The sequence below is a fragment of the Arvicola amphibius genome, chromosome 1 (genome assembly GCF_903992535.2).
Source record: "Arvicola amphibius chromosome 1, mArvAmp1.2, whole genome shotgun sequence".
NCBI classification, from domain to species: Eukaryota; Metazoa; Chordata; class Mammalia; order Rodentia; family Cricetidae; genus Arvicola; species Arvicola amphibius.
The window spans coordinates 162,078,012-162,090,849 of record NC_052047.1 but is presented as its reverse complement, the minus strand read 5'-3'; the positions used below and the strand labels follow the sequence as shown (position 1 = coordinate 162,090,849).

At 40.6% G+C, this 12,838-nt stretch overlaps 1 protein-coding gene across 1 annotated transcript in view; it reads left to right on the top strand.

Moving 5' to 3' along the window:
- Positions 1–5,452: 5,452 nt before the first annotated feature.
- Positions 5,453–12,838, top strand: part of LOC119814113 (aldehyde dehydrogenase, cytosolic 1) — a 35,619-nt gene continuing 28,233 nt past the window's right edge. Inside the window, exons 1-2 of the mRNA XM_038329452.2 lie at positions 5,453–5,587; positions 10,029–10,133. Coding sequence (XP_038185380.1) covers positions 5,522–5,587; positions 10,029–10,133 — 171 coding nt within the window. The 5' untranslated portion in view covers positions 5,453–5,521. The remainder of the gene's footprint in view (positions 5,588–10,028; positions 10,134–12,838) is intronic.

Here is a 12,838-nt window from a genome sequence, read left to right as displayed (position 1 = left end):
ATTATATTGCTGGATCCTGAGGTAGGTTGATTCCCAATTTTCTGAGAAACCACCATACTGATTTCCAAAGTGGTTGTTCAAGTTTGCATTCCCATGAGCAATGAACGAGTGTTCCCCTTATTTCCCATCCTCTCCAGCATAAGCTGATATCCTCAATAACACCATAGTAACCTTCATCCAGCAACTGATGGAAACAGAGGAAGAGACCCACTTTGGAGCACTGGACTGAGCTCCAAAGTCTAGTTGAAGGGTGGGAAGAATGAGAATATGAGCAAAGAGGTCAAGACCATGATGGGTACACCTACTGAAACAGTCTACCTGAGCTAAGGAGAGGTTACTTACTCCAGCCAGACTGGGAAGGAATAAGCATAGGACCAAACTAGTTCCTCTGAATGCGGTTGACAGTTGTATGGCTGGGGAAGACTGAGGGGCCACTGGCAGTGGCACTAGGATTTATCCCTACTGTATGTGCCTTTTAAGAACATATTTTCTTTGGATGTATACCTTGCTCAGCTTAGATATAGTAGGGAGGGCCTTGGTCCTTCCCCAAAGCAATGTGCCTTACCTTCTCAGAGGATTGGATGGGGGTGGGGTGGGAGGGTATGTGGAAGGAATGGGAGGTAGGGAGGGAGTGGGAACTTGAATTGATATGTACAATGAAAAAAAAAAGACTGTTTTCTTTTTAAAAAAATAAAATTCTATATAAAAACATAATCACACATTTATTTATGTATTGTCTATTGTTCCTTTTTATGAGCATAGACTAAGTTACAACAGAATTGACATGTCCCAGAAAGACGAAAATATTTTGTAGATGGAGTGGCGGGGCTGCGTCCTGCCACCCGGATAGCTTTTCACCCAAAATAATTACACGGAAACTGTATTCATTTAAACACTGCCTAGCCCATTAGTTTCAGCCTCTTATTGGTTGATTCTCATATCTTGCTTAACCCATATTTAATAATCTGTGTAGCACCACGAGGGGTGGCTTACCAGGAGAGATCTTAACCTGCGTCCATCTTGGAGAGGAAAGGCATGGCGATTGCCTATGGTGACTGCCTGAAGCGTCTGCCTCACTGCCTTCTACCCAGCATTCTGTTCTGTTTACTCTGCCTACCTAATTTTCTGTCCTATTAAAGGGCTGAGGCGGTTTCTTGGGCCTGGCAAGGCAGAATTGAGATAGGCGGGAAAAACTAAATGCTGGAAGAAAGAAGTCAGAGTCTGAGAGACTCCATGGAGCCTCCAGAGGAGAAAGTTGGAAGCCGCAAGTCAGAACCTTGCCAGTAGGCCTGGAGCCTCATGGTAAAATATAAAATATTAAAAATAAATTAATTTAAGATATAAGAGTGAGCTAAAAATATACAAAGCTAATAGGCTAAGCAGTGATTTAATTAATACAGTTCGCTGTGGTTATTGTGGGGCAGCCAGGAACAAACAAGCAACCTTCTTACTGCAAGCTTATATAGGGATCATCTTATGGTTATCAAGGTAGAAATGGAAAGGAGGAATAACAGACCAGGATGCTTTGCCTAGAATGAGATTTCAGCCTTATCTTGTGAGGTCTATGATCATAAGCTGCATTCCTTTCTGTGTTTACCAAATAAGGAGCTAGGGTCAGGGTGGAAAGAAACCAGTTCCCAAGCTCCTGTTCCTGCCCTAACTAAGTCCCCATGCAGGGTAGAGGGCAACTTTACCACAAAGAGGTTGTCATTGTTTATTCTTAATAACCAGAGCATCCAAAGAATGCTATTTAGTTCCTTCCATATCTTGTGCTGGAGCATCTACACAGAGTAGCATTGTGTTAAAAATGAAAACACTGGAGGTCAAAATGATCTTTTACAGAGTTCCAGGCTCAAAACATTCTGAATTCAAACTCTTAGGGAATAAAATTTACAGTCTTTCTTTGTACACCACCTAGACTGTAGTGGAACTCAGTGGTTCTCAACCTTCCTAATGCTGAGACCTTTAATACAGTTCCTCATGTTGTGGAGACCCCTCAGTCATAAAATTATTTCATTGCTACTTTATTACTGTAATTTTGCTACTTTTATGAATAGTAATATAAATGTCTGATATGCAGGATATCTGATACATGACCCCTCTCACAGGGGGTGGGTACCCACAGGTTGAAAACTGATGTCCTAGAGTAATTATTCACAAGTACAAATCTTTCCAAAATCTGACATTCCTTTCACTTTTAAAGATTTTTCCTTTTCAAATAGTGTAATGCTCTTTGAGGGTCAATGAGTGACTGTGACCTCTGACTGAAAAGGCCTGCACAGTTTTCTCTTCCCACTGAAAAGGCAAAGATACTCTGAGATACTCTGAGGATCTGATTTTACCCAGACTGAATATAGGCCAGATTGTCTGAATTTTTAAAGGTGGCCAAAGACAGTCTAGAGAGAGGACCTTTCTCCCCAGCAGCATTCTAACCTGGGACATAGTATATTCTGCCAGCTTTGGCCTGAAGATTCCTGGTCTTCTGTAGTTGGTTGGGTTTTTTTTACTCTTTTGTCTTTAGGGGCGCTGCCACCAGCTCCCAAATAAATCACACGGAAACTTATTCTTTTTTTATGAATGCACAGCCTTAGCTTGATTTATTTCTAGTCAGTTTTTCTTAACTCAAATGATCCCATCTACGTTTGGCCTCTGGGCTTTTATTTTTCTCTGTTTTATACACTTTTCTTTACTTCTTACTCCGTGGCTTACTGTGCAGCTGAATGGCTAGACCCTGATTCCCTCCTCCTCCCTCTCTTGCTTCTCAATCTCCTAGATTTCTCCTATTTACTCTCTCTGACTGTCAGCCCCATCTATCCTTTCTCCTGCCTTGCAATTGGCTGTTCAGCTCTTTATTAGACCAATCGGGTGTTTTAGACAAGCAAAATAACATAGCTTTACAGAGTTAAACAAGCACAGCATAAAATCATGAGAGCCATAGGGTTACACAGTGAATCAGCTGACATTTAGAAGGCCAACCCACCAGAGATTTACACATCTGATGGACGATAAATTCACACAGGTGTGGCCTGTGAAAAATGCTGCCTTTTGAGTAGCTGGCTGCCTCTAACTAAATTCTCTTGTGTGATAAGATAAGATAGTCCCCTTCTAACCCAGTTTTGGGACTCTTAAGCAATGTATGCCTTATATGTTGGGTACAATCTTCCTGAGTTCTGTTAGTAGGATCACTTTTTCCCCAAAGTGTGTAATTATGGCAAATAAAATAAGACATAATAAATAAAATAAATAAGAAAACCTTTGTCCCACACTACAATAAAAAACAGACAAAAAAAAAAACAAAAACTCTTGGGAAACTTTTCTCTATATTTAAGTCACTGACAGTATTACTTGGTCAATCAGAAATCCTGTGGAGTGATCATAGGGGAACTTTCACACAGCAGAATTGCAGGTATCTGGCCTTGCTAGATCTACGTTCTTCATAGCTTTATGACAAATTAGATTGATATTGTAGGTGTCTGTCCTTGTTATATCATAGTCCTTCAAGAGACCAATGGCACCTCTGTTGACCTAAGCTTCCTTCACTCACACCTTCCTGCTCTGATTGAGAATAGCAATTAACACTTTGTACCAGCTTTTGATGCAATAGAGTAATTGTTTTTGTTTAGGTCCTGGGATTCAGGTGATAAAAAGTACTATTAATTGACTAACCATGTCCAGATGTTATTAATCACACTTAGGAAATGTAGAATAATGCACATATTCTTTTCATCTTCCTTATTTCTCTCAAAGGTTTTCTCCTTTTGTAACTTTTGTAGAGGCCCCTTTAAGAGACGACTGGAACCTCCCACAGCTGCAGGGATGGTTAGCTACAAACTAATTGATAAGTTTACTACATACCTTCATTAAATGCCTGTGTCCCTGAGAATTTTCCTTGTAGCTTTTTTTTTTACTAACAAGTTGTTAATAAATGGAGGGATACATGTGTGTATACATGTATGTACGTATGTATGTATGTATGTATGTATGTATGTATGTATGTATGTATATCTGCCCGGGAGTTTGTAATGGAGAAGAAATAAGATTGGAAGAGCAAGAATGTAGAAGGATAAAAATGTAGGAAAATGAAGAAGAAAAAGAATGCAGAGTAATTAGAACAAGAATGAACTGGAACAGAGTTTGTAACAGAGAATTGGACTTAGAATTGAGATGGAGAGTTAGAGCTAAGAAATTATAGGCAATCGGGGCAAGAAAAGTAGAATTAACGTTGAACAACGAAGAGACATGACTGGAACTGCAAGTATGTGAATCTTTATCCTCAGATTAGAGCCATCCTAGGATCCCTTTCGCCATGTGACGGCAACCTGACCAACCATTCGGATGAAGCCAGAAGAGCAGGACTGTGTTGGCTGTCGATAATAAAGGAACACAACACATCTTACAGCAAGTTGACAGCCAACATCAAATTAAGTGGAGAGAAACCCAAGTGATTCTGCTAAAATCCGGAACAAAGCAACGCTGTCCCCTCTCTCCATGTCTCTTCAATATGGTTCTTGAAGTTTTAGCAACAGCAATAGGACAACAAAAGGAGATCAAGGGGATTCAAGTTGGAAAGGAAGAAGTCAAACTTTTATTATTTGCAGATGATGTGATAGTGTATATGAGTGACCCCAAAACTCTATCAGAGACGTCCTACAGCTGATAAATACCTTCAGTGATGTGGCAGGATACAAGATCAACTCAAAAAATTCAGTAGCCCTGCTATACACAACTGCCACTGGCAGTGGCACCAGAACTTATCCCTACTGCATGTACTGGCTTTTTGGGATCCTAATCGCTTTGGATGTATACCTAGCTCAGCCTACCTGTAGCAGGGAGGGCCTTGAAACTTCCACAAAGCAAGGTACCCAACCCTCTCTGAGGATTAAATGGGAATGGGGTAGGAGGAAGTGTGCAGGGAATGGGAGGAGGGGAGGAAGTGGGAACTTGGATTGGGACTTTAAAAAAAATCTAATAAATTAAGAAAAGAAACAAATGTTCCACAGCATAAACAAATGTAGTACATCTTAAAATAATATTCTACAACTGTCCTATCCCCCAGCTGCTATTGACAACAGAACCTTTTCTTCTTTACTTCACAAATTCCCTGTTTCCCTTTCTATCAGAGAAGGAAAGCTTACATGATAACCTAAAATGTCATAAAAAAAAAACCCAGAAAATGATAACTGGCTTCGAGGGTCCAGAGCTCCTGGTCTTGAGGAGTCTCTCAGCACAGGCAGGTTTGGCCTGGTAAATTAATTCATCTGGAAATAGTGAGCAGTCTCCAGATGGAACTTCAGGGCTGAGGTGCAGGTTCCTTAAGGATTCACATTTAAAGGCAAAGGCTCCCTGCCAGCCTTAGGTGTTACAAGAGAGTAGTGTTCTCTCTGCCCTGCTCTGAGTCTGCCCATCCAATCATATCCTAATATGCAAATAACCCTTAGTGCATGTAGATAAAAAGGAGCAAGTGCGCTAACAGAACCAAATTGCTGAGCCTGTCACCAGTGTTCCAGGAGCCAAAGCAGCAATGTCTTCCCCTGCACAACCTGAAATCCCTGCTCCACTGAGCGACTTGAAGATTCAGTACACCAAGGTAAGAAAGACACTTGCAGGTGGGGCTTTCCCTGGGGTCCTGGTTAAAGCATGGCCTATTGTGGCTTCTTTGCAGACACAAAGACAAAAAGCTTGCACATCGAGTGGCCTGATTCAGTGGTGCATTCTAAGCCATATCAGACAACTTCTCATAAGACACACATCCAAGGAAAAAGGATTGTGCTCTATGTGAATGATTCTTGTGCCAGAGTGCCGTGAAGCAGACTGTGCTGCTCAGGTCTATTAAGCCTGTGCAGGAAACACTTATGGTGGGAAAACAGAAGAACTTACTGGAAGGAGCCAGGCACATGGGAAGGTCTCTCTCACTGTCTCTCTCAAAATAGCGCAGTGGACAGGAGAACACGGCTTTATGTTTGTAGACAGTGCTAGGGTGGAGGACGTAACCCTGGACCTTGAATAGAAGCTGCTGCCAAATCCCCAGAATGGACTTGAATTATTTTTCTTATTTTGAGATAGAAATACTAGTTGTTTATTTCTCCAAGCAGGCTTGCTGTTGTTGGGGGTAAAAAAAAACCACAATTGTTAACTGCTAAATATTTAGAGACACAGGAGCAGGAATCTGACCCAGGCTTGGAAATCTGCAGCCAGGGAGAGCTGATGATTAGGCTGGGCTCGTCCTGAGCGACTCTCGTCATTTTGCCTCCTGAACAGTTTCATGCCTACTTCTGTTACATATCTTAGGATTCCAAACTTAAGAAAACTCTCTCTCTCTCTCTCTCTCTCTCTCTCTCTCTCTCTCTCTCTCTCTCTCTCTCTCTCTCACACACACACACACACACACACACACATCCAATCAAGTTATTGGGAAAGTCACTTAAAATTAGACGTGTTATGGCCTGATGCAGAAAACAAAGTGAGAGATGAACTGTTTGACTCTGGGGAGAACCATGCTGGATTCTGATCCAAACAAGGAAATCAGAGAGTGTTAAAGTTAGTGAGGAGACCCGATGTCTACTCTCATCTATTTTGTTTTCCTTGTGAGCAAATGTAGTTGGTTTTGAATCCCTGAAAACTTTTGCATTTTCCCAAGCACCTGAAGCGAGGGAGCTGCCTGGTTTAAGGGCTCTTTGCTTAGGCTAAGGTTCTTAGAGAGGAGTGGACCTTGGTCATGATCCGTGATCCATAAGCAGTTAGACATGTCTGGGGCATGATTTTACCAGGCTTTCTTGAACAGAAAATTCTTTGAGTTTATGTTTTGTTGAAGGAGAATATATGAACAAAGATGTGTCCACACTCCCAAAAGCTCACAGGTGTCAAATTGTGTGCACTCCATAGACTCTGACCCTCTTCTCAATTGGAAGAAATACCTGTCACAATCTACAAATCAGGTAATATAGGAAGATGGAAATTGTCCACATTGTTTATATAGTTACAGTTTAATCACTAAGAAGAGTTTGGTTTGCATAATTTCAATGGAAATGTATTTAGGTCATCAGAAAGCCCCTCCCTCTCTTCTTCATTTGTCACTTATGAATTTTCTTAAGACTGTGCTCGTGTGTGTGTGTGTGTGTGTGTGTATTTTAGTGTATCTCAAGGAAGTTTTAAAGTGGGCTGTCTTCTCTCTAGGTTGTTTCATTTAGCACTTACTAATTAAAAATGAGGTGAAAGTACTAGAAAAATAAGCTATTCCTTAAAGCGCCGTGTACAAATGCAGGCAGGACCAGTAATCCCTTAACAGAGACCGACATTTCCAGACTGAAACTTCTTTGCTCCAAACATTATATAAAGACATCCTTGGGAGCCGGGCGGCGGTGGCGCACGCCTTTAATCCCAGCACTCGGGAGGCAGATGCAGGTGGATCTCTGTGATTTCGAGGCCAGCCTGGTCTACAAGAGCTAGTTCCAGGACAGGCTCCAAAGCTACAGAGAAACCCTGTCTCGAAAAACCAAAAAAAAAAAAAAAAAAAAAAAGACATCCTAGGGAGAATGGAGAGACTAAGTATTTAGAGTCCAGAACACATTTATTTGATGTTCAAATACTTCTCTACTTTATAATAAGCAACACCATTCAGTGAATTTTGATTTTCTATGTAAGTCTGGTCTACTTATTAAGCATTGTATTATTTGATGTGCATTGTCACACTTGGGAAGACACCAGCTATGGATGCAATTAAATCTCAATGGGGAGCTTTTTCTATCCCTCTGCGTGTTCCTTTACTGCATTCCATGGAGAATTGTATTTGATTTTCACTCTTAAGAGGGGTTGAAATAATGACTGTTAACTAAGCTCCTAGTTGTAAACCAGAAAGGTAAGGGTGAGAAGTATTTGTCAAATTGCTTTGTCTGACCAGCGTCTCAATTTTTGTATTATATTTCTCACTGTTTTAGTTTTCTTCTTTATTATTGCAAGAGGTATATGGCATTGATGTCAGGGAAATTCAGGGTCATTTCTTGGGGTTCTCAGTCTCATTAATGGAATAATTTATGAAAAGAATCAAATGGAATGTGGAGGACTATTATTGGAACTTAGAAGGAAAACCCCAGGGCAAACCAGATGTGAACCTCAGTAGCTGCTGAGAGTAGGAGACTGGAGGAGGAGGGGAACATTCTCATCATTCAGACAGACACTGAAAAGGAACACACGGCCAACAAAGAGCCACGTGGAGGGCAGGGACGTTTTCGGGGAAGGAATAGGAAGTTCAAAATGTTGGGAGAAAGGATCAAACTGTAAGAAAAGCATTCTCAGAAGAGACATAGAAAGAGGAAAAGGAAAATATATGCTTTTCTGAATAACTCATGAGTGATCAGATTTATCATGCTACAGAGCTGTGGTCCAAACTTATGCATCAGAGGTGGGTTTTCTTGCAAGAGAAAGTACGGTATTTCATTAAAGGACTAATTATTCTCCTTATCTCTTTAGTTTGTCTTAAGGGGAGCCCAGCTCCCCTTAAGGAGTGGTTCCCTGTCCAAAGTGACTGAACCAGTCCAACTCTAATGTTAAGTCTCCACCCAGGTCTGAGATTCTATTCTCTCGACCAGGAAATTTTTTTTTCCTACTCGAACAGTGTTTAGTGCACAAGAAAAGGCACAAACAAGCAGATTAATAACAATAAAAAAAGAATAACAGGTATATCCAGAGAGTCACATAATCTTAACTGTCAGAGTGTTTTTTGTTTTTGTTTTTGTTTTCTGCACACAAAACAAGCCATCACTGCATCATCGCCTCTCCTATCCAGGTCTCATCCCCTAGTTCAGTTCCTCTTTGACTGGAGTAGGGAAAATGGAGTTCAGTGTTTGAGAACAACATTTCTTTTTTCCTTAAAAAATACAGACCCTTTTGTATTGGAAGCCTTTATAACTCTATAAATCCAAGTGTACCCATCAGCTTTCTGTCTGTAACACCTTAGGAGTGGTGAGAAGATGCTCCATATGTCCCCATTCCTGCTACAGAGCTTCAGCATGAGGAGCTCATTTGAAAGGTACAGGGCCACTGGTCACACTCAGTCACCTCCACCTGCTTCTGCCTTCTTACCATTGATGTAGGATGATGAGAGGCTCTGAGGGGGTATATCAGCCAGACATTTAATTTATAAGCACTTGAGGCCAGGGCTGGCTCATGGGGAATGGTCTACATTAGCTATCTTAGCCCTGGTGTACTTTTCCTGAATCATTTTTAACTTCTAGAATAGTTTTGCCTGACTTTTCCCAGATCTGTTTCCCACCATGTCATTCTCCTGTCATTTTCTCCTAATTTTCTGTCAGTCTGTCTTGCACAGTCATGTCCTGCCTGACAGAGACTTCAGAGAGAAGTTCTGAGGGTTCTCCAAGGATCTCAGGGCTGAAGGATTTTGTTTCCTGGGATTTGAGGTCTTATTTCTACTTTCTTATTTCATACACCTTAACCACTTTCCAATTCCAAGGCAGTCAAGGCCCTCTGTCCTCCTGCACCTGCATGCATATGAAACTCACATGGGAAAACACATATGTGTAAATAAAAAAGCACAATCTTTAGAGAATTTAAGTTAACAAGAGATTATACCTTCCACACTCAAAAACGTGTCATTAGCTAATAATATTTTTGTGCACATGGAATAAGCCACAATGCTTCCGTTAGCTTTCTCACAATGGCACTATTACAAGGCTAAGATTTCTTTTATACAGAGGAAGGACTGGAGTCAAATGCAGATAAAAACAGTTTCTTAATAAAACCCGAGTTCAATGCGCAAACACTGAAATTCCCACCCTTTTCCAGGGATCTACTGGTGCCTCTCCTAGATACGTCCTAGTAACACACACCTAAATTCCCAGTTGTCTAACCTTTATGTTTTTTTAGGTGTTAAATGACACACATGTGAGCATATTTTAGACAGGGAAAACCTCATAATATTTGGGCAACACTTAATACCTCAACTCTAGTTTATCAAACTCTTCACCGTACTGCATATTTAAATGCTTTTTGTCTGCTTTTGCTGGATTCCACAGATCTTCATCAACAATGAATGGCATGACTCAGTGAGTGGCAAGAAATTTCCCGTCTTTAACCCTGCAACTGAGGAGATCATCTGTCAGGTGGAAGAAGGGGACAAGGTAAGTTTTCCAACACCCGCAGGGTCAATTCACACCAGAAATCTTTGTTTCTCTCTGTTCTGAGCTCACAGCCCACTGCAAGTTCAGTGAAAGACATGAAAATGTGACTGCTCAGGCAGTTGGGCAAATGTTCTGTTGTCCTTGGCATAAGAAATTGCCTCGTATACATTTGGTAGAGAATAAATATCCGTAATATACTAGAACTTGTCTCTTTTCGTAAAGGTTAGCATTAGCATTTAGTATGGGGCATGGAGTTTTAATATAGTACCATATTTATAGTGCCTTTCTGTAGTTTTTTTTAATACCTCTTTGGCTCTTGGTTCTTTGGTTATTTGAGGTGCCCACCACCCAGTACCCAAATTAACATACAGAGACTTATTCTTTCTGGCCTTAACTCGGCTTGTTTCTAGCCACGTTTCCTTAACTTAAATTATCCCAGCTCTGTTTTGCCTCTGAGCTTCTATCTTTATCCTATGGGCCTTTCTTAACTTCTTACTCCTTGGCTTGCTGTGTAGCTGGATGGCTGACTCCTTAAATCCTCTTCTCTTCTCTTTTCTCATTCCTTGATCTTTTCCCTGAGATTTCTCCTCCTATTTATTGTCTCTGCCTGCAAGCCCTGCCTATCCTTTCTTCTGCTCTGCTATGGACCATTCAGCTCTTTATTAAGCCAATCAGGTGTTTTAGATGGAAAAAGTAACAGCTTCATAGAGTTAAACAAATGCAACATAGAAGAATGCAGCACATCTTTGTATAATTAAACAAATGTTCCACAGCATAAACAATTGGAACACATCTTTAACTAATATTATACAACATCTGTCAGCTAATTATGCCTTCTCCTTGACAATAAAATGACACTAAAAAAGAAGACTATGAGTCTGTACATACAAGGTAACAAAAAGTCATATTATCAATGCTTTAACATAGAGGCCTTGAACATTTAGCTTCTATGGGACATTTTGCTCTGATACTGTTGTTAGTTTCATCAGGAAAACAACTCTCTACCTGGGTTCACCAGAATCTTTGTCAGGCAGGCTGATGACTTTGCTAGGGGAGTCAGTGAGGTTTACCTTCTTCCAAAGGCACAGATGGTAAAACTGGTGACCATCCCAGCAGCCTTGCCAGTGAGCACTGATCTTTTCTGTGCTTTGTGACAACTGCCTCTCTCATAGATAGAGCAAGGAGACTAATTAATACCAAGACAAACTGCAGGCCAAGTCACTGTGCCAGTCTGGTTGGCTGAACAAATGAATCCCCTAAGACAGTCGTTCTCCACCTGTGGGTTGGGGGGAGTCGAACAACCCTGGTATAGAGCTCACGTAAGACTATCAGAAAACAGAGATATTAAGTTATAATTCATAACAGTAGTAAAGTGGTAGTTGTGAAGTAGCAACAAAAATACATTTTTGGTGGGAGTCACCACAAATGAAGAACTGTATTACAAGGTCACAGCACTGGGAAGGTCAAGAACCACTGCTATAAGAAAATTGTTAGTGATAAGCAAGAGCTGGCTTCACAGTCACATTCCTATATCTGTATCGTGTTTTGGAATCATTAATCAAAATTTCCTTTTAGAATTGTTGATGTTCAATCATTTGTGAGGGATCTAATGAAGAGTGACTAGCATTGCTTATAGGACTGTTCTAACCTGGTCAAGTTCACAGTCAAGTCTGGTATGCTAGTATGTGACTCATTAGGTCACAGGCTAAAGGTTTTGGAGATTCTATCTACAAGTAGAATGGGGCTGTCAACAGGCCAAATCAAGCCTTTCATGGTATCACAAAGGTGGGGCCGGAGCCAGAGTAAACACATTCTTTTTCCTCTTCCGTGCCTCTGACTTCAAACTGTAGTATTTTATTTCCCCAGGTCACAAGGTTTGATGACAGTAAATCACAGTTAACCTGGTCACTGTTTTCTGTTTAATTCAAAAATATCGTGGAAATGCCAGCCCCTGAATAAAAATCTACAATAAAATAAACTTAAAGTTAAAAAAATACCACAAAAATGCTTCCAAAAACATTTATGGGACCTGTAATTTTGGCTAATGAAAAATATTCATCACATAATGGAAAAGAATTATTTATAGTATTATTTGTTGTATAAAGATCAATAAGAATAAGCCATAAAAAGCTTATGTGTCATATCCAAGCACAAATGAATATATTTGTGTCTTTCTATAATGTCTAACTGTATTGAATAGCAATAAATTCACAAGATATAGCCATTCAAATGAGAGCAATTTGGTATAAAATTCACCCAACTTAGTAGTCTACTTGAGGGGAATGCAAATTCTTTCTTGCAGGATTAATCGCTAACAATTCTCATAACACACATCACATAGTAAATGTATTTGGACCACTGTATATGCATATTTTTATGGATTACTAAATAAATACAAGTTAAAAAGTCAGCAGCAGAGTTCAGAGGCTTCAGAGGTGGTTTAGAAAGAACCTGTAATGATGAGGAATCCATGCCTGGGCAGAGCTGCTGGGGAGTGGCTGGAGTCAGGGGGAATAGAGAAGCTGCAAAGCTCAGCTGCAAGATCAAAGGCCAGACTGGGTCTAGAACAGAAAAGAGCAGTTCATACAAGTGAGTATGTATACGGGCCGGCTGCCCAGTAGCCTGGACAATATCAGGGGCCCAGCTGAGCCAAGGAGCCCTTGGTACCTGACACACACACTGTGTATCAGACAATAGTTCGATCA